General features: G+C 36.9%; 3 protein-coding genes across 3 annotated transcripts; 1 reads left to right on the top strand and 2 right to left on the bottom strand.

Moving 5' to 3' along the window:
- Positions 1-7,746: 7,746 nt before the first annotated feature.
- On the top strand, positions 7,747-13,335 carry LOC126977416 (pickpocket protein 28). Its single transcript, XM_050826213.1, has 5 exons — positions 7,747-7,787; positions 8,179-8,352; positions 9,174-9,438; positions 11,188-11,386; positions 12,964-13,335. The coding sequence occupies exons 2-5, from the start codon at positions 8,237-8,239 to the stop codon at positions 13,164-13,166; spliced, it is 783 nt and encodes a 260-aa protein (XP_050682170.1). The 5' UTR covers positions 7,747-7,787; positions 8,179-8,236; the 3' UTR covers positions 13,167-13,335.
- Positions 13,336-14,447: 1,112 nt separating this feature from the next.
- On the bottom strand, positions 14,448-17,098 carry LOC126977403 (uncharacterized). Its single transcript, XM_050826190.1, has 2 exons — positions 16,750-17,098; positions 14,448-15,425 (listed from the first exon to the last, which is right to left on the bottom strand). The coding sequence occupies exons 1-2, from the start codon at positions 17,096-17,098 to the stop codon at positions 14,485-14,487; spliced, it is 1,290 nt and encodes a 429-aa protein (XP_050682147.1). The 3' UTR covers positions 14,448-14,484.
- Positions 17,099-17,314: 216 nt separating this feature from the next.
- On the bottom strand, positions 17,315-19,997 carry LOC126977408 (uncharacterized). The gene is made up of 2 exons (XM_050826195.1): positions 19,625-19,997; positions 17,315-18,268 (listed from the first exon to the last, which is right to left on the bottom strand). Exons 1-2 carry the CDS (start codon positions 19,923-19,925, stop codon positions 17,316-17,318), a joined length of 1,254 nt encoding a protein of 417 aa, XP_050682152.1. The 5' UTR covers positions 19,926-19,997; the 3' UTR covers position 17,315.
- Positions 19,998-21,505: the final 1,508 nt, after the last annotated feature.

The raw sequence follows: 21,505 nt of genomic DNA, 5'->3' as shown, positions 1-21,505 counted from the left end.
ACGAGTAAGTACAATGATATTGCTAAAGTTGAATTAGATACCTTCTACAAACATTGTTTGAAACTGTGTCATTGTTTCTGTAAAGAAAGGTCTAATGAATAAAGTTGTCAGTGAGGACCGCAATGGATTATTTTTATGGAGCACGAGGGCAAACGTCACCGCCGTCTCTCACAACAGAACAGCTCTAGCGGCCTTGATGCTGGGACAAATCCTCGCATTAAAGAGGATTTAAATACTCCGTTATAAGAGACGGGACTGCCTGAGTACAAATTGAAATTTAGTTTAGTATGAAACGTGCAGGGATTTGACATAACTTTGAAATAGTAGTATGTTGATTGGCGATGAAGTATAACCCGGCTAAGTTTGAAAGCGAACAGTTGCTTAAGCCGTAGTGAATTTCGGATGTCTACGTTTTTTAACAATTTTTTGACTATAGCCGTCATCTGTCAATCTATCAATGTCAGCACGTTTCATACAATCGAGTGAATCGCTTTTTTCTTAGAGAGTTTCGCTAGGCTGGCATTATTTGAAGCTACCATTGTCATATTATCCTGGAAGTACCGACTGAAGTTGATTCCATTTTTGGTTGTACACGAGAAAAGAATTTTCTTGTTCACCGGATCGTCCTCAGTGAATACTCCAGGCGTGCGGGTGGTTGTTAGCTTGTAATCTAGTAATATTTGTCCAGGACACTTTCTCAGCACGGACGAGTAAAAATAGGAGGAATCCGCGCCGTGATATTAGCAAGTGAACCACCGTTATGCTAGTGTGTGTGCGGTTACGGGGGATACTAGTTACACAATTTTTTCTCCCTTAAATAATCATAAGTACTATATGGCCACAAATATTTATATAGTATCGTTTTTACACTTTTTCACAACGCACGACGGCATTATTAGAATATTTTATTGAGACGCAAACTGATCTGTCACAGACACAAACTGATCTGACAATTCTCATAATGGCCGCCTATCGGCCTGTAGTAGTGTGTGTGCGTGGGGCTATGTATTTACACGTTAATCAGCTTGTTTTGGTGCTACACTGTTATGTAAGGTGACACGGAGTCCTTATTTTTTTACGAGTCCGTGTTTCTCAGATGTACAAATTGAAGCGACGTCTCTACACAACATTATTTTGTGTACAGTTTGTTTTTTTTTTAATGATATCCCCACTTCTGGGAAATATACAAATTGTCCCAAAATTTATGGATGATGCTGGATTTGATGAGTCATCTCACGTCAAATTCCTGTACAGTAAAGTAGATGATGGAGTCACAACCTAAGAGTTAAACAAGACATACCACGATTTACGATCGATGCGTGACTCGGACGGTTGACTCAGTTGATAAGAGCATTAAAAGCATAAAAGGCATTTATTTTCTCAAAATTGATTCCTTTAGAATTATTTTTGATGTAATTTCTAATATAATAGATACTTATATCGCTTCGGAAACAAATGGCGCTCTGAGAGAGAAGAAGCGGCGCAAGACAACTCTTTAGTTGCGCTCTTTTTAATAAAATATACAATACTGTCATTGCTATTGCTATAAGATAATTATAATCTAGTCTGTGGAGTAGTAGGATTTACGAGAGACGCATTTTTTAATAAAACATTTATTTATAGATAATGCCTGAACAGTGGCTGGGACTTTATTATAAAAGTGTATACCCTTAAAGCTATTATGTAAATTATGAAGCCTACTAGAATTAGTTACAAGCAATCCCTTATTTCTAGTATAATAATAATGAACTAATCTATTAAGAGCAAAGCATTCGGACGGAACCCTACAGGCGCTGGTACGATTCCCGCATCACCCAGAAATATTGAGATAAGTTGAATTTGTATATTTTGTGTATTTGATTTTGAAACTATTAATATTTTAGGATATTCTGGTTTATATTTATCTCAACGTCGTGGTACTGTTCGTCATTGTTGATTGCGGCCCAGTACAACGCCTATCTAAACAATCCTATATCGTTTGTCGTGGAGACCACATACAAGGAATGGAACACAAACTTTCCAGCTATTTCAGTGTGTGAAAATGATAATACAGCGAGAATAGAAGAAGTGGCTGATTTGTTAGTATTTAGTACAATTTAAACATCTATTCTAGTAATATACCAACTCTTGTCATAAATACTGAAACAAAAAAAACCGTGGGAGGCTTCTTTGCACAGGATGCTGGCTAGATTATGGGTACCGCAACGGCGCCTTTTTCTGCCGTGAAGCAGTAATGTGTACCTAAGCATTACTGCTGTTTCGGTCTAAAGGGCGCCGTAGCTAGTGAAATTACTCAAATGAGACTTAACATCTTATGTCTCAAGGTGACGAGCACAGTTTTATGCCTCACAGAATTTTTGGGTCTTTCAAGTATCCTGAGCGACACTGCATTGTAATGGGCAGGGCGTATCAATTACCATCAGCTGAACGTCCGCCTCGTTTCGTCTCTTATTTTAATAAAAAAAAATACTTTTACAGTGTGTTAGTTTAATACATAAATATAAAACCATTTAAAATATAAAAAGCTTATTCGAAGTGGTCTCCATTGGCTGCAATACAGTCCTTTAAACGTTGCGGTCAGTTATCAATTGAAGCATCTCTTTCCATAGGAAAATTCTTCACTGCAAATCGTACAAATTAAAATGGCGTTTAGAGCAAGCCATACTCTCTAAAACTGGCCATAAATCATACTCCAGCGGATTAAGATCTGGACTAGACGACGGCCAGTCTTCAGCTCTGATGAAGTCCGAAACGTTCGTTTCAAACCAAGACTGCGTAGAACGAGGTTTATGACCCGGCGCCGAGTCTTTTTGAACGGACAATTTTTGGTTATTAAACATGGTGTTGTTAAGGGGCTTCACTACCTTCTCAAGAATGGTATCTTGATGCACTTGTGCCGATGTTTTGATAATTTTTTCACAAAAGTATGGCTCAGTCACTCTTCCATAGCTACTGCTACTACCCCACCAAACCATCACTGAAGTCAGATAGAGCCCACGTTGCACTCTGTCAACAAATTGGGAAGCTTCCTTAGAGCTTTGAGCAAAATACGGTCATTCTGTTTGTTAAAATGTTGCTCAATTGTATAAATTTTTCTGTGACCTCCCTTTGCGTAGCGCTTCAGTAGTTGTTCCGATTTTACCATCGTATCCTTCTTTTAAATTATCAGTTATGAAACGACCAATACGTCTCTTATAGGCTGCAAGTCCTGAAATGTCAATGAAAAATCATATAAAAATGACAGATTCCAAATTCAAATGTAATATTTTGTTTATTTTTTATTGTAACAGTATTTATAGCCAGACTAAGTATAGTGGTAAAGTTTATCGGCCTTACAAATAAATAAACTTGGTATAAAGTTATAACCGATGATAAACAAAGAAAATACAAAATGTTTACAATATCGTTGACAACACTGTCAATACAATGATAATTCTGAAGTTTTCCGAATGACAAGCTGCCTTGCAAATAAACGCGGGAAACGTTATACGTCCGAACGAACCATTCGTACGCAAAATGTCTAATTGTAAACATTTTACATATTCTTGGTTTATGCTTACTTATAACTTTATGCCAATTTTATTTGGCAAGGCCGTAAAAGTTTAATGGTGGGAGGGATTTTTTAAACTACCCTTTCAAATTTCGAAATAATAATCCTATTAAAAACTTATTTAAAAGGGGGGAAAACGGGCAAGAGGGTCACATGATGGGTGAGACAACCGCCCATGGACATCTGAAACACCAAACGTCAAGAGACTGTCGGCATTTAGGTTGGGGGTGCACATGGAGTATGCACTCAGCATGAACACAAAAACAACAGAAGATATATCTTTTGAAAATTACTTCCAATTTAATTGATTGCTATTTTTCAGACATTAATTACTTAGCAATAACTGTAAACTAAATGCGAATACTTAGACTAGGGATTGGTCTCCTCTGCGCTCCAACTAGATACCGCAGGCGTAGTCGCAAAATGCGGCAACTATACTATACCGAAGTGGGAGTACTCGAGTAAGTCACGAACAATGTGTAACGTTGACGTGGCACATGTTCTGTCAAACTTTGCAAATAATTGAAACTAAATGCTGGGTTGCGTGGTAAAACTTTGTAAAAATAATACTACAAGAAATAAGAAAGACACTGGGATCACATGCCACGCAGTCAAGAATCTAATAGTTGCCGTAGTAAAAAAACCTATTGTTTTTAGATAGTGCGCTGTAGTATCTAGGTGGAGCGCAGGGAAGACCATACCTTAAGGCGACACTAAATGCCAGCGACTTTGAGTGATATGAGTTCACGGCTGCCGACCCTCCATCTATGTAACAAAGCCAATATTTTCAATATTCTTGGGTGGAAAACAGTTTATATGCTTACAATCCTCGTTATTACGTTGCTTATGCTTGCTGTTGGTTATAGTTAACACTGCCGAGCCTTTTTGAAATATCACTTTTCTTTGAAGTTAAACAAGTTTTTTGGCATGACGTGACGATTTTTTTTTGGTACTTCTCTCAGAAAAGTTATTACTTAAGGATATGTGTAACAGGATTAAGTAGTGTTCATAGCTCGAAATGCTATACTTTCACCACAAAACTTGTCTAAAAACACCATGTTTGCGTGTTTTCTGCTTACTCTTCCCCTTAATCTAAGTACCTATACATATAAAATTTCAGATTGTGGGGACCAAATCATGATTTTAATATAGAAGAAGTTTTAAAAGAACTAACATACTATAAGGGTGTGGCATACTATACCACAGAGTTTTGTAACAATGAATATCCGCTATCAGAATGCTTTACATCCAATTTTTCATACTACGCAAACTTTGTAAGTATCTATTTATATGATAATATTTAGCCAGGGTGCTGTTATCCATACTTATATAACATATGTGTACATGTCACCAGTGGGAAGCTCCTTTGCACAGTATGCCAGCTAAATTCTGGGTACCACAACGGCGCCTATTTCTGCCGTGAAGCAGTAATATGTAAGCATTACTGTGTCTCGGTCTGAAGGGCGCCGCAGCTTGTGAAATTACTGGGCCAATGAGACTTAACATCTTATCTCTCAAGGTGACGAATCCTGAGCGGCACTGCATTGTAATGGGCAGGGGGTATAAATTACCATCAGCTGAACGTCCTGCTCGTCTCATCCCTCATTTTCATAAAAAAGCAATGTCTGTCAGTCTGTCTGTTACTCTTCGACGACTAAACGACAGAAACAATTATGATAAATTAATGAATATTATACTGTATGTAAACAACATAAAACATTAACAATGTAATGTTTTGACATAGTCATTTTAAACAAAGTGTAGGCTCTATAAGAAGGCTGTTAGCTATCTGTGAAAGGTATGCGATGCAACATGGGCTCAAATATAATTGCCAAAAAAGCAACTATTTGGTCTTTAGAGTCCCAGGTAAGAATATATGTAATATTCCGCCAATGAAGCTGAATGGTGTTGAGCTTAAGAAAGTTCAACATTTTAAGTACCTTGGACACTACGTCACCGAAGACCTCGAAGACCAAATGGATATTGAGAGGGAACGCAGGGCACTGGCGGTGAGGAGTAATATGCTGGCTCGCAGGTTTGCTCGATGTAGCAGTGAGGTAAAGATAACGCTTTTCAAAGCATATTGTCAAACCTTCTATACGAGCAGCCTGTGGGTCAGATATACTCAAAGAACGCTTAGTGCCCTGCGCGTTCAGTACAACAATGGTTTCAGGTTGATGTTGGGGCTGCCCCGCTTTTGCAGTGCTTCCGCAATGTTCGCGGATGCGAGGGTGGACGGCTTCCATGCCATCCAACGCAAAAGAACCGCGTCATTGCTGAGGAGGTTGCGGGGTAGCCCTAACATCATTCTGCAAACCATTGCTAGTCATTATGATGCGCCAATTATAAAGGCATTTATGCGGCTTCATGTGCCTGTTTAGTTATAATTATACTAATATAATTTAGGACATTTTACTTTTACAATTATTATGGATATCTTTTTTTTTTCTCGAATTTAAATTAATAATATTATTAAGTATTTTCTTATTAATTGTGATTATGACATATCTTAAATTTTAAATTTTAAACTGTAATTTTATCTGTAATTTAATTAATATCAAATTAAACTCAACAGTATTATGTAATTTAATTTAAGTTAAGATTGTTTGTATATCTATGGGTAATGCCTGAAAATAAAATGATTTATTATTATTATTATTAAACATATTAGCCTGCCTATTACTCCTCCTTCTATCTCTAAACATATACAGGCTGATAAAAAAACCTGTACTTGTAATCTTATATCAAGTAGTGAGAACAAATCAAAAAAAGATTATTAGCGTACCCAATTATAAAAGTTTGTTCTATAAATTCTCATGCGACAAATTTGTTAAAAATTAGCAAGTTGTGATCTTTGCGAAACATTTGCTCTGTTTATACAAATTTGCGAAAAGCTTTTGAATTTTGTCTTTTCTTATTTGTCCTGTCGGTGAGAGCAGCGTAGGATGCTTAGTTGAATAATACCTCGTTATATTGAATCCTTTCATCTTTTGCAAGATAATAAATAAATCAATCAGTTTATTCTTCTTGAAACTGGCGACCCTCTGCATCTACTTTTCGTGTCTTTCCATCAGACATCATTTGCGTTCATGTTTTGATCTTTAAAGTTCAAAATGAAATATAATTAGTAAGCACTAGAGATGCACACAACATTACAAAGCAAATTGACAGCATTAGCAGGTCATTAGGATATCGCTTGTCAAAGTTATCACCTGGGTAGTTCAAATAAAACCGAACTAAAGTTTGGGCCACCGGTTTATATAGGTAAATGAAGGAATGATCTAGAATCGTCTAGTGTAATTCAATACAATTGCGAAGATATAATCTTTTGTTGCGCCGCCAGAGCCTCACTCTTTTAGGATCGCCGCCACTGAGTAAGTAGTGTAATATTTTTTTTAATTGGGTTTTTGAAAAGGTCTCGCAGTCCGGACCTAATATTACAGCGGCCGGTCGTCACCCACATATGCCCGGCATAAATGATTTGTGGGCATTGCGCATGGCTCGCAGATAGATGGCCCTTCACGTACGGCTGCAGCGCATTGTTGGCAGACTGTTTGAGGTGTTCCACAAAGTGAGAGATCCTGGAGATCGCGGGATGTGGACGTCGTTGAGTCGTTAATGACGTCATCGTGAGTCGAGCTCACTCAGCCAGCTTAGAGACGGACGTTCAGCTGATGGTAATTGATACGCCCTGCCCATTACAATGCAGAGCCGCTCAAGATTATTGAAAGATCCAAGAATTCGGAGTGGCACTACACAGCCACTGGTAAACAGCTCCTGTTGTATCATTGTCATTTCAGGCGCGCAGTCCTTGCCGGAGTACGTTAGCAAATTGTTCGTGGAACGGCATTTCCTTCGACTGCTGCGATTATTTCAGACCCATGGACACTGAACTCGGGGTTTGTTATTCCATCAACACCATTCAAGGAAGGTAATTTATTTATTTATTTTATCAGAGAAACACACACAGAAATACAATACATCAGTAGACAATAAGTTCTTCTGTTGATAACAAACCACCACACAATTATTAAATAAGAAAACAGAATGGGTAATAAATTCTTAGAACTAACTAATAAAACCAATAAACTAATACATAGTAATTTATATGTGCAAGACGTTCACCAGGCGGTGGTGATGAGTGGGTGATGGAGTCGCCCCGGGCCGCCGGAGGCTCTTGATTGAACCCAGAGTTCCCAACGGCACCGCTACTACGCTCGTAACTTCCATAAATAAGGTGTTAAGTCTCATTAACCCGGTAAGGCTCGGTATCCACCAAAGCGGAGAGGAGAAGAGATAAGCTGCGAAGTTCTCAGATTATTTCCACGAAAGCGGAGAGGAGATGTGAGCTGTGTTTATAGCAACGCTTTCGAGTGTGCGTGGCGCCGGGAGAAGGCAGCGAGGAAAAGGGGCGTGTGAGTGCGAACCGTCCGGCCGCAAGCCTTCACGCATCTCCGCTCCGCTTGATCGCTCGACGCGGTACAAAATTCTATAGACAAATGAGACATCTCCTCTCCTCTCCACTTGATTCATTTTCACCGAAGCTAAGCGGAGAGGAGATGTGGAAATAACGAAATAAGATTGGTTATCACAATACATCTCTCCTACAACATAATTCTATTTCACAGAGAGGTGTACCCCCCAAAACTAAGTCTGATTAGTAACCGCACTACTGGACCCGGGAGAATGAGGTTCGATGTTTTGGTTCCCGCAAGGGTATATGTTCTTAACGAAGAAGAAGTGCCTTCGATTACAACTCCAGGGTCTGACGTCATAGACGTGGGACCAAACATATACAGAAAGTAAGAACTTGTTGTTATTACGTTCTGCACTTATAATAATAATAATAGCCTTTATTAACAATCTATAAATAAGTGCGGTTATATTACTTATCCTCAATCTACTGTTTTAATTTGTTTATATAAAAGTACGTATGTAATAATTTACTGTATTGGACACCGTTTTCTAGATTGCTTTTCAACATAGGCCTCCCTAAGTGTTCCCCACAAAGATCTATATCTTGCTTTCCTCCTCCAAGTCGCACCTGCCACCTTTTGAATATCATCTTCCCATCTTCGATGCTGTCTTCCTTTATTTCTCGTTATATATCTTGGACACCATTCTGTCACTTCTTTAGTCCATTTCTCAGTCTTATCATGTGTCCAACCCATTTCCATTTCAGTTGTTTGATATTAAATTTTATAATCTATGATATTGGTTCGTTTTCTTATTGTTGCAAGCCTAATTTTATCTTTAAGTTCATTCCTAATTTTATTTTAACGTTCTGCCCTGATATGATCGAAAATTCGTAAGTCAGTCGTGGATGAAAGTTGAGTTTCTGAGAGATAAACTTTTTAATTTAAAATAATTGTAATAGTTCTGAAGTGCTAATTTTTTTATGTAATATTGTCACTTTGAGTACGATAGCGAAATAAATGAATATTGTATTAGCGATTTTAAATTCTAGTACTTTTATACTGATAAATAACACAACGTGCGAAAATATTCCCTATAGGCCATTCCAAAAATATTCAAAAATGCACAACGTTAATGTTCAAGTTTTTACTTCTCCCCGGCACTCCCGGAGTGCAACACGTAATTTTTTTATTCGTACTCGTTGCAGGCGACTCATTGCCATCAAAACAATAGACAACGACGCGGGCGTGCGGCGCATCGCTCCCGAGAGACGAAGATGTCGGTTCACTGACGAGAACCCACTGACCGTATACCGCCACTACTCCCCCACGGCATGCGCCGCCCAGTGCCGGAGTAACCACCAGTTGCGGGCCTGCAACTGTACCAACTTCTACACGCCCAACACTGACGACCGTTTGAAATGCAATATTTCTGGTATTATGTGTATTAATGAAAATTTGGCATCGTTGGCGGTGAGTAACAACAAAATTTACTGTAACCATCGAACCTAATCATTAAAGTGACATGATGAGAGTCAATGGTACATAAATTGTTTGTTAAGTTACGTAAATTTTGACGTGATAACGTCTTATAAATCGATGAACGCCGACTGCACGTAGTGATGTGCCGAGTACGGCTTGACGGGACTCGCCTACTCGAATATCAATTTATTTTTATTCGAGTACGCAAATCGACTTCGATTCGCTGACTCGATTCTATAAAATCTTAAGTTCTTAAATAGCTTTTAAAAAGGTTATTCTGTATTAAAACTTATAGAATTTGTTTGATTTATAAACGTTGTAATATGAAACGTACACGTGTTGTTTGAACTCATTTTCCCTTTTTTTCCTTTTTGTTCTAAAATTGGTAGCAGACTCGAATTTCCAGAGTAGAGTTCTGGACTCGAGTCAACATTCGCATATGCATAAAACTCGAGTACTGGGTTCAAACCGAGGATTCGAGTCATGATTCGAATACCGTAAAAATCGACTCGACTCGGACTCGATCCACCAAAACAGCGACTCGGCACATCACTGATTGCACGTACGAAGAAGCATGACTCATTCTCACGTTCCACCAGAGCCGAGCGTGCAAGCGAGAGCGCAGAACAAGCGATCGCGATGGCACGATCTCCGTATTACTAACTAAACACTCTCGTAAACTTAGGTCTATGGAAGATAATTCGTTACAAAATCTGAAAGACCGAGGAAGTTAGTTTGTCGCAAAGTGTGACAGTTGCAGAAAATTGTTCGTTACAAAGCGGGGCCGTCTGCGGAAGATAGTTCGTCACAAAGTGTGACAGTCCGTATAAGTTAGTTCGTTACACAATTATGTGGTCCGTTGAAGTCATTGTTATGGTAGTCATTACAAAGTGTGACAGTCCAGGGAAGGTAGTACTTTATAAAGTTTGATGGTCCGCAAAAGGTAATTGGTTACAAAGTGTGACAGTCCGTGGAAGGTAGTTCGTTACAAGGTGTGACAGTCCGCGGAAGGACGTTCACTGCAATGTGTGACAGTCCGTGGAAGGTAATTCATTACAAAGTGTGACAGTCTGTGGAAGGTAGTTCGTTACAAAGAGTGACAGTCCGTGGAAGGTAGTTCGTTACAAGGTGTGACAGTCCGCGGAAGGACGTTCACTGCAAAGTGTGACAGTCCGTGGAAGGTAATTCATTACAAAGTGTGACAGTCTGTGGAAGGTAGTTCGTTACAAAGAGTGACTGTCCGTGGAAGGTAGTTCGTTACTAAGTGTGACAGGCCGTGGAAGGAGGTTCGTTGCAAAGTGTGACAGACCGCCGAAGTTCAACTATTAAATATTATATATTAATTATATATATACTAATGTACATAAACATTTCAACGGGTATTAAAAGCGCGTTGGTCCTCTCGAAAAGGCTTATACTTCGCTACATAGTGTGTTAAGCCGTTGAAAGTAGTTCGTTACAAAGCGTGACAGTCCGTGGAGGGTAGTTCGTTACAAGTGTGACAGTCCGTGGAAGGAGGTTCGTTGCAAAGTGTGACAGTCCGTGGAGGGTAATTCATTACAAAGTGTGACAGTCTGTGGAAGGTAGTTCGTTACAAAGTGTGACAGTCCGTGGAAAGTAGTTCGTTACTAAGTGTGACAGACCGTGGAAGGAGGTTCGTTGCAAAGTGTTACAGACCGCCGAAGTTGAACTATTAAATATTAATTATGTATATATTAATGTAAATAAACATTTCAACAGGTATTAAAAGCGCGTTGGTCCTCTCGAAAAGGCTTATACTGCGATTGTTTACCTTCCTGTACGGAAGCTGACATCTCGATAGTTAAAGATTTTAAAGAAGAGACTAACAACGACTTTGCGACTGTGGAGATTGTAATGCCATTTCTGCCCAGTGAGCGCTTTAGACGAAATGTTGTACGCGGAGCACTGGATTTAGTAGGTACGTACGGCTTTGATGTTTTTTAATATAAAAATAGAAGGTGACAAATGGAGGTTGGAAAATTCCTGACTATTGTAAGAACTAACAAAAGTATGTTACCTTTTTTTACGACAATAATGGACAAGACGAGCCGGACGTTCAGCTGATGTTAGTTGTAACGCCTGCCCATTACAATGCAGTGCCGCTCAGGATTCTTGAAAAACCCAAAAATTCTGAGGGGCTCTACAACTGCGCTTGCCAACTTGCGACATAAGATGTTAAGTCGCAACCCATGTCCTTTCTTTAAAACTAATAATGCTCGAACGAAACTTGGACAGGACGCTCCTACAGCCCGTATGTCACGCGTATACAACGAATGTGTAAAAAACATAGCAACACTGGACATTGGTTGTGATAGGCTCCCACTTTTTCTAAAAAAATGTAGTGGGCTCTGGCCAATTAATTAGTGTTTAAGTTTATATCTTAAGTAAGTATCTTATATTCAACATTTGTTATTGTTCAGAAAACAATATTCTTCCAACTAATACTTATTATATAACTTATTTTTAAGATACTTAAGTAGTTTATAGTCACCTTAAATGCAAATTAACCACTGTTATTTTTATGGAATGATGTGTTCTCCTATAAGTGGTAGTACATATAAATATTTAGTTATAAGGCATGTGTTAGATGTAAGTTAATATGTACAACTGTTGGAGATCCATACAAATAAATAAATAAGTCTCATTTGCCCAGTAATTTACTAGCTACGGCGCCCTTCGGACCGAAATACATTGCTCACATATTACTGCTTCACGGCGATACCCTTAATCTAGCCGGCATCCTGTGCAAAGGAGCCTCCCAATGGGAAAACCGCCATTGTGATACCTTCCACGATTCAAGTATAAAGTATTAATAAAGTATCGTGCATAATATTTTGTTTTCAGTTTTATTTGTGTAATTACTCACAGAAGTGTTACCACTTTAAAAACATAACAAATTGTTTATATTCAGTAATTTAAATCAAATATTTATAAGGACAATTCAAGTGCGCTTAGTTTACGCTAAGCAGGCAAGTGCTCATTTATAATATGAAAAAAAAATTAAGAATTTTTTTATCTCTCTCTGTGCTAAATTATAACACTAGAAATAAGGGATTGCTTGTAACTAATTCTAATAGGGTTCATAAGATACATAATAGCTTTAAGGGTAAATGTATACAATTTTATAATAAAGTCTCAGCCACTGATCAGGCATTATCTATAAATAAATTTAAATGTTTTATTAAAAAATGTCTCTCTCGTAAGCCCTACTACTCCACAACTGAAGTGTCGGATCTGGGGCTAGATTATGATTATGATTATTTTATAACTATAGCAATGACAATACAATATTGTATATTTGATTAAAAAGAGCGCAAAAAGAATTTAAAAGAGTGCTGGGTGAGTTTCGTGCACCTCTTCTTCTCTCTCAGAGCGCCATCTGTTTCCGAAGCCGTAGTAATGTCTAGTACATATATTAGAAATGACATCAAAAATAATTCTAAAGGAATCAATTTTGAGAAAATAAATGCCTTTTTTATGCCTTTTATATTTCAGTGTCTACAGGAGGAACCGCTGGCCTTCTGTTGGGAGCGAGCATTTTAAGTTTTGTTGAACTTATCTACATACTGTTAGTTCGACCATTGTTTGATACGTATGCTCTCCGAGATGAGGATCCGTGGCATAAAAAATACGGGAATAGACGTGTTGGCGAGTTTAGTAATAAAACAGCGAAGAAGTTGCAAAAAATAACGGATTGAGACTATACAACTTTGTGGTGTAGTTCGACTGCAGTCCGTTAAAATGTTTATAGTCCTTGGAACAGTGGAAGGTGTGTTGGCCTGCTAGTTCATAAGTCTTAGGCTACTATTCTATGTAATCATTAAATGAATCATTTATTTTAAAGGTATTTTATGTATAAATTTAATTTTCTGCACTTCCGCCCAAATTAAATATTTAAATTTATTTCAAACTTTGATTTATCACGCTCAAATTCAAATTCAAATTCAAAAACACTTTATTCATGTAGGTCACAAAAATGACACTTATGAATGTCAAAAAAAATATATAAATATTGTTTCTTATTGAATTTACCGCTACTTCGTAAAGGGTTGAGCTAATGAGAAGGAGAGGCAAGAAACTCATTGCCACTCTTTTAAGTCAAGATTTACATTTTAGTTGTTTTACAAATCATTTCAATTACAATATATGCAAAGTGACGCAACAAAAATACTCAAAAGTCAAAAACTGAAAGGCTTACATGAGTAAGCCAAAAAAAGAAAAAAAAGTAAATTAATACTTATAAACACAAGAGTTATTGAGTATAGTAGATGCATCAATCCACACATACCGTAAATAAATAGAGGCATTATGTGAGCATTTCATAAAATAAAATATATAATAACTTTAACTTTAAAGGAAATAATAATAATAATAATAAAACACATCAAGCAGACCTCCCGGTAACAAGATCATCCAGCCCCCACGAGTAGCACCCGTTCACGAGCATGACGCATGGACCAGCCATCGCCTCCCTCGACCATATTTTAGGGAAGGGAATGACTCGCCCCACGTCGCCGCCACAAGCAGAGGCATTTAAGCGAGCATGACGATACCTGCCACGAGAAATCTACCGAATAACAAAACAATTCAAGTTCATCTACATATTATGCAATACTTACTAAATGCCTCTACTTACAATTTTGTTTCAAATTACATAACTCATGATAATGATTATTAAAATTGATTAAAAAACAGAAACAATATTAATATTTAAATTATATAACTATAATGACATTTATCAAACTAAGACAGACATGTAACATCCCAGCAGCTCAGTCCCAAGGGTTCTTTAGATCCAGATATTCAGATATTTTATAGTACCCTTTTGTATACAACTTTTTCTTTAGCACTGATTTATATTCATTTAAAGGTAAGTTCTGAATGTCAATAGGGACCTTATATTAAAACGGAAATTATATTAATATATAATTAATTAATTATATTATATATAAAAAGGGAAATTATATTAAAACAAAAAGTAATATAAGCATTTTTATTTACATTTCCTCACCTACATTAATTAAGACAATATGTTTCGATGATCTCTTCGAAAATTGTTAATACCTTTTGTTTGTAGATGTTGTTGCTTTCCATCATTTTTAGAATGAACGAAGCCCTGTCTTTAAAAAGGATGTTATCAAAGTGAACCGTGTCGGTGAACACTGTTGTTGTGATTTGATCGTCGATCCAAGTTAAAGGTAGAAGACACGCACTTACTATCAAGCCCCACAAGCGCTGTTCCTCACATGACTCTAGAAACTCATTAATACTCAATAAATCTGCAGATAAGCCATGACTTGTTAAATTATTTTGTAACTCAGAGTAATAGTAATTAAGGAATTTACTCAAATTTTCGTTCCGGTAATTTTGGTCTAAATTACAATAAATAAAGCACATTACATCGCCAGCGGGCGGTTGTGATTTAAATGCTTGGAAATCAACCAATAAACAGTCATCAGGCACGTCACGTCCATCATCATCCGCGTAATGAAATAAAATATTGTTATTCCACAAATCACGATGACAGATAACATTCCGATGCTTCGTGGAATAATTACTGAGGTGCAAAGCCGACTCCCAAACTGTTTGCCATTTTTCTTCAATACTCTTGATACATTTTTCATTCTTATAGTATTTTGAATGATTTTTAATAGCTTGTAGAGCTCCATCCATACATTGTACAAACCAGGGATCACATTTTTCATATGCCCCTACAGTTGACAAAATATCAAATTCATCGTTGAGCCGGTAAGTATTTTTTAGTTTCTTGGAATTTCTTTCTTCGAATATAATAGAGGCAGCATGAAATGCGGCGAGTGTTTTCAAAGCTTGTAAAGTATGGTTCTCTTCGAAAGCAACCAACTTATCGCGCACCTTATAGCCTCTAGCATTTAAATTTTCAAGGACGATGGCGTCCTTAATGCTGGTAATAAATCTTGGACTCCAGGGCTTTATGGCTGAAATTAAAGAAATTATCAAGTCTTGAGAATACTCGAGTTCAATAGAACTCGAAACCTTTTGTCATACCTAAATTCATGTCACCTTCAGCTTAAATGCACAAAAATCATTAGAATAAAATATGTTACCAGAAATAGTGCACCTACCTACATTATTAATTACTTTATCAATCAATCAATCAAATTCTTTGTTTGCGTATAAACATGGTATGTAACGATGGTATAATCTTAAAGTTTCACATGTTTCATTTAACTAGGCATGCCAAATAATTTAGTACAGTAAATGGTACCTATAAGTTTATTGGAGTTGTCATATTTAAAGCATATCATTTTTGTAGTAATAATAGTCTTTCTAATGAACTAGGAAACAGTTAGGTACATAAACTTCGTTGCTCGAAGAGTGGATAGCACTCATTTTAATTAACATACAATTTTAAATTAATGTTTTACATAAAAGAATCAGAGTGTTGTCTGTGGTTTTCACTTTTGCCATCAATCTCTCATCCTACTTACATGATTCTTGTAATTATTATCACGGGTACTCACGATATATATTTTACTAGCTGACCCAGCAAACGTTGTTTTGCCATATAAAGTATAATTCAAGCGATAGTTGTATAAGTAATAAAATATTGCCTATATTATAGCCTGTACATCATTTTGTTCTATTGTCAATAGTTTTTGCAGCGCACGCAAAAATAGGTTTTCGATTTTACACCTTGTCTTACAAAATAGCAATTTTATTACGGATCCCTAATTTTGAAAAAAAAACATAGCCTATAGCCTTCCTCGATAAATGGACTACCCAACACTGAAAGAATCATTAAAATCGGACCAGTAGTACCAGAGATTAGCGCGTTCAAACAAACAAACAAACACTGCAGCTTTATAATATTAGTATAGATTAATTTAGTGCCGATCTTTCGATCCTATTGCATGAATCGTGGTCGTGGCAGCACTGCGGAGGTGGCGAGAAACTCTTGACATATTCACACTAGTCTTAACACTAATAGTACATCAATCTGTCCACGTGGCATCTAATTCGTTTCGGTCGTTAATTATTCCCTAATTCACTAATGACGACGGATCTTTTTGTTGCATTTGTACTGCATATATATGCAATGCATATCCTGAGTACCCGTCATAATAATTACAAAGTTAAAGTTTCGTGATGATAAACGTTCAAAATACATGTTTCTTGTTTCGTAACGAGCCTTTGGGACACCTGATTGTAAGTTGGCGCCGCTGACATCTCACTTGCAACACCCAAAGACAGAAGCTTAATAATACTTAATTTATTATTATTAAAATCTATTATACATACCCGGAGAGTACAATTTGTTCTTAACATCCGAGTAAAATATTACTTCTTTAGACAGTAGATTGAGATCGCGGACCATGGCTGCTTTTGCTTTATTTACCTTTGATATACACTTCAAAAAACATTGTATTGTTTCTTTTGCTTCCGTTTTGCTATTTTTTGTATAAACAGTTATTTTTAGATAGTCGGACAGAAATCCTAACATTTTAGTACTAGCAGTTTTTACACTATAGTGATCTAACATTGCATAGTTACTATCATTAAAATACTTTTTGACAATATATTGCACATCTATTTCCGTTACATATTTGTCATAACAAATTTTTCCTGAATCTTCTGTTGTAAGTGCCATATTTTTGTTCTATTTATTATTTTGTACTAAGTAATTATGAACACCTATGCGCCTAGATACACCGTTGTTTCTGCTTTTACAATAATATCTGAATACAATAAAACATTAACTAATTAGGTAACAGTTGAGTTAACATTAGTTTATCAGTATTTGTCTGGGGATTATTAAATATACACAGAAATGGTAACATATAGATAAGAAAACAAGTGTGCACTATTTATCTCCTCTCAGCATCATCGTTCAACTGATCTACAAGAACATATCTTTCAACAATTTCATCTAATAGAGCAATAACAACATTTCGGTATTCCACGTTTTCTTTTGCAAATTCTATAAAACAGTCACTACGAGAAATCGAATTAAACTTATGGTTCTTCTCGGGAGTATCGCAATATTCCTTTATCTTGTTAAAAGACATATGCGTGATGGGAACTATTAACGCCGCCTGGACAATACCAAACAAAGTGCTTGCTTCGTAAAGTCTTCCAAGTTCCTCTTTGGGAATATAATCACCAATACTTAAATGTTCGCAAGCAAGCGATTCTTGTAAAAATGAATAGTAATACTCTTGAACTTCGTCAGAGTAAAGAGTTCGAAACTCCTTAGAGGTATTAAAATACATCATAGACGTAAGGTCATGCGTGGGTGTGGAATATAAGGCCGTTTGAAAGTCAACTATGAGAGCGTGTAACTTCCCACTCTCCAACCTTTTAAAGAAGATATTGTTTGACCATAAATCTCGGTGAATTACGACGTTTCTGAATTCATTGCTTGGTTTCATAGCATCGAGTGCCCTGTTGAACACAAGAGAAATTCGATCAGCCAGCAGTTCGGAGAATCCTGGATTATTTCTATATGCGGAAAAAGTTTTAAGAAAATCAATTACTGCATGCTTGCCGGCATCCCGCCAGGCTAAGAATGTGGGCTCTACCAGGTATACACTATAATTCTCCCAAATGGAATAGGGCCGTTTCAATTCTTTAGATTTTTTATGTTCAAAGATAAAGGATTGCGCATGAAATCTTGCGGCAGCTTCAACGGCAGCAACCATGTCTTCAAACGAGAGTGCAGTTTGAGGATCACGCATCGTGTAACCGATTTGGGTTACATCTTCAAATACAAATACTTCCTCTTTTAAGTACACAGGTTTTGGGCGCCATTTTTTATTTCCTGCAAAGTCCAAATAGAGATTAAACATTTCAGGAATATTATTTTTATGGAAAAGGTCTACAAAGGTGTGTACGGATAACCTGACTTTAAGTGAACACCTCCCTCCATATTAACCTACAACACCACAGGAGCTAGCATTTCGGGAAGTATAGGAATGACTTACGCCTTTTTTTTGACGGTACCCATGGAGGATCGCCCTGAAAGTACCACGCAAAAAGCTCATACCATAGATTGGTTAAACGTGAAAATGAGCTCATTAAAAATTGCACCGTAGAGGAGCACCACACATACAAATAGCGGGGATGGTATTCAGGTTTGTGGCGTATTGTACAAGGGTGGAATTTGCAGGAATCGGGTCAAAGAGCTCTTCGGAACGCTCCCCGTGAAAAATACGGTACACACAAAGAAGCGACGTCTCTAGGAAACACCAAGTGATCTAGCTGTTTGCAGGGCCTAGATCCTCGATAATTCGAGCAGCTCTGCACGGTCATATGGTTCGAGCTGATGCTGGGCTGATACCAGACGAAAGATTATAGGAATACTCCATAACTGTCCAGACCTGCGCTTTTTAGAGTGCTAGAATGTGGGCCAGCTTAAAGTTTTGGTCAGAAATAGTGTATCTATTTCTGACTCTCAATTTCTTAGAAGTCAATTTCACTTTCCTTCCAGATGACCGTGGAATTAGCAATCGCTCGAAATTTCGAGACCCAGTTATCCGATACTTGGTAGGGCATTAAGATTGGTGTTGTCGAATAGCGCTGATACAAATGGGGTTTTTTTCTTAGTTAACTGGAAAATTTGAGTCTTTTGGGGAATGGGTTAAACTGAACAAGGTTCATTCTTGCCCTGTGTATCCCCGAGGCGCAAAGAGAAATGAGGATCCTAGCCCAAGGGTGTCGTCTGAGGCAACAAAGGGCTTTTACAAGTGAGAGAGTCACGCGGATAGCACGAATGCTTTACACAAATAAGTTTCAGTTGCAGGCTAAATGGGCAGTAAGGTGTCGCCATGGTAGGTCGGTGTTTATTAACTTCAAATACTCAACAGTCAACTTTTCTTGCATATTCTATATAAGTAAAAGTGTAATAATAACAAAAATAAGTGATACGGGTGTCCATGGGCGGGTCTCTCACCACTTCCCGTCAGTCTCTTAACAGTTTGCCCCCTTAAAAAAAAGCTTGGCTTTAGAATGAGATAACATTAATAATAATCTATGTTCATATACAATGTGGTAGTTTGTTTGTCATTCAAATGTATTTAATTGTAAGTTTTAAGACAGTATTCGTAAAAATGTGAATTAAAGGCAGGGGTTAACAATTCAGGCACTATCCTCATAATCCACCACCATTAATACTTACCTTCGTATTCTTTAAATAGCGTAAACAATGAGTTTAACAACGTGAACTCTTTGGCAAAGAATTTTGTTTCTCTGAGATATTCAGCTTTGAAGTGATCAAATCTTGGAATACACTTAACAAACAAACTATACTTATAGCATGTATTATTGCAATAAACATTTATTTTTAAACTTAAATGTTCACCCAAATGCCCAACAATTTCATCAGAGTAATTTTCTATGTTATATTCCAAAGAGTCGTATTTTTCACAATACCACTGTTTAACAACTTTTTTTATTTCCGTTTCGTTTAGCAGCTCCATGCCAAAGATACATAGAGTGATTGACACTGTAGTAAATGATATCAAGGAGTGAAAAGCAAACAGCCCCTTATCGTTTAATTGCTTTGTAACTGACAATAAATTAGGTGCTTCGCGATAATAGATCTTTATAAATAGCGGTACAATTATATTTTTATCGTATGATATTAAACTACGTTTTATGATATAAATAATCTAGCAATGCCCCGCAGTTTCACCGATCAAAAACCGATCCCGTGGTAGTCGAAAGTCTACTAAGTCGTACCATCCTGTATAGTGGTTTTTTGAGAAGGGCGGTGATGGCCAAGTCGGAAACTACTAGTCTTAGAGAAAAGTGGTGAAAGGAGTCATGCCCTAGATTTATAAGAAAACAATAACTGCATATTTAGTTTCTTACAATTTCCTGAACTTTTGTCGGAAATCGCCCCCAATGATTTTTCAAAATAATTACAGCCTGTATTATTGAGCCAACGGACTCTGTTGCTGATAAGGATCTGTATTACAAAAATTAAAGGAAATAGAAAAAAATTACAAATTGTTTTTCATATCTCACTTTTACCAAATTATAAATTGCTCAAAATGGTTTCCATTGACTCCAATGCATAAGTTTATACGTCTCTCTAATGACCTTATTGCATTTGATACCATGACAGGGCTTATCCTCGATAGAATATCAACAAACAAAGTAAGATTTCTAACAAAAAGTTTGAATAGGATATGAATTTTCTTCAGTAGAAAATAATAGAACAATAAAATTGGTATTTACTTTCATTTTAACTAATACATTTCTTTGCAAAGATTGACCCTTATCAGCAACAAAGTCCATTGGTCCAATAATATAGGTGTAATTTATTTTGAAAAATCATTCGGGTCGATTTCCGTCAAAAGTTCAAGAAATTGTAAAAATCTAAGTATTCAGTTTTAATTAGTATTAAGTTTTCTTATAAATCGAGGGCATGACTCTGTTCACTACTATTTTCTAATACTCATAGTTTCCGACTTGGCCATCATCGCCCTCCTCAAAAAACCAGCCTGTAGATTGTTTTTTGTTAAAATAAAAGTTTTATTTCACCTAGCTTTCTTAGTTTTTAATTACTACCTTTAAGATTATTAGATACATTTATTATCTAATCAATATACAGATTTTACTTTACAACGAATATCTAATACATTTTTAAATTGGTAACATCATTTACGTAGAATTTCGGACATTCGTAAATTTAAAAATACTCTACAGGTATTGAAAACTTCTTGATTTCAAGTAATGAAACGATTTTTTTTAATCGGTCCAGTAATTTTGAGCTTGACTATTATGCATGGGTTAAAATTAAAACAAAAATTCAAATTGCAAAACTTTCTATAACAGTTCAGGCCATTTTCTCCCTATAACTTCGTTGTGGATAAAACTAGAAGCCTCAATGTTCAGTAACAAAGCAGGCTTTGTGCCGTGTCGTACGGAGGTAGAATTCGCGGCAGGAATCAGCATCAGGTGAAACACCTCTTCGGAACCACTCACTGTCATAAATGCGCTAGAAGACACACTTTAAGCGACGTCTCTTCACAACGCCAAGTGATCCAGCTGT

This window comes from Leptidea sinapis, chromosome 45 (genome assembly GCF_905404315.1).
Source record: "Leptidea sinapis chromosome 45, ilLepSina1.1, whole genome shotgun sequence".
Classification (NCBI taxonomy): domain Eukaryota; kingdom Metazoa; phylum Arthropoda; class Insecta; order Lepidoptera; family Pieridae; genus Leptidea; species Leptidea sinapis.
This window is presented reverse-complemented; position numbering and strand designations above follow the sequence as displayed.

What these genes read in the sequence shown, in the direction of transcription:
- LOC126977416 (XM_050826213.1), top strand. Translation starts at nt 8,237, where the DNA reads ATGAGGTTCGATGTTTTGGTTCCCGCAAGGGTATATGTTCTTAACGAA. An exon ending in AAAATTTGGCATCGTTGGCG is followed by an intron (nt 9,439 to 11,187) that starts GTGAGTAACAAC and finishes ACATTTCAACAG; the next exon opens with GTATTAAAAGCGCGTTGGTC. An exon ending in CGGAGCACTGGATTTAGTAG is followed by an intron (nt 11,387 to 12,963) that starts GTACGTACGGCT and finishes TTTATATTTCAG; the next exon opens with TGTCTACAGGAGGAACCGCT.
- LOC126977403 (XM_050826190.1), bottom strand. Translation starts at nt 17,098, where the DNA reads ATGGCACTTACAACAGAAGATTCAGGAAAAATTTGTTATGACAAATAT. An exon ending in GAACAAATTGTACTCTCCGG is followed by an intron (nt 15,426 to 16,749) that starts GTATGTATAATA and finishes CTTTAATTTCAG; the next exon opens with CCATAAAGCCCTGGAGTCCA.
- LOC126977408 (XM_050826195.1), bottom strand. Translation starts at nt 19,925, where the DNA reads ATGGAGCTGCTAAACGAAACGGAAATAAAAAAAGTTGTTAAACAGTGG. An exon ending in GCTATTTAAAGAATACGAAG is followed by an intron (nt 18,269 to 19,624) that starts GTAAGTATTAAT and finishes TGGACTTTGCAG; the next exon opens with GAAATAAAAAATGGCGCCCA.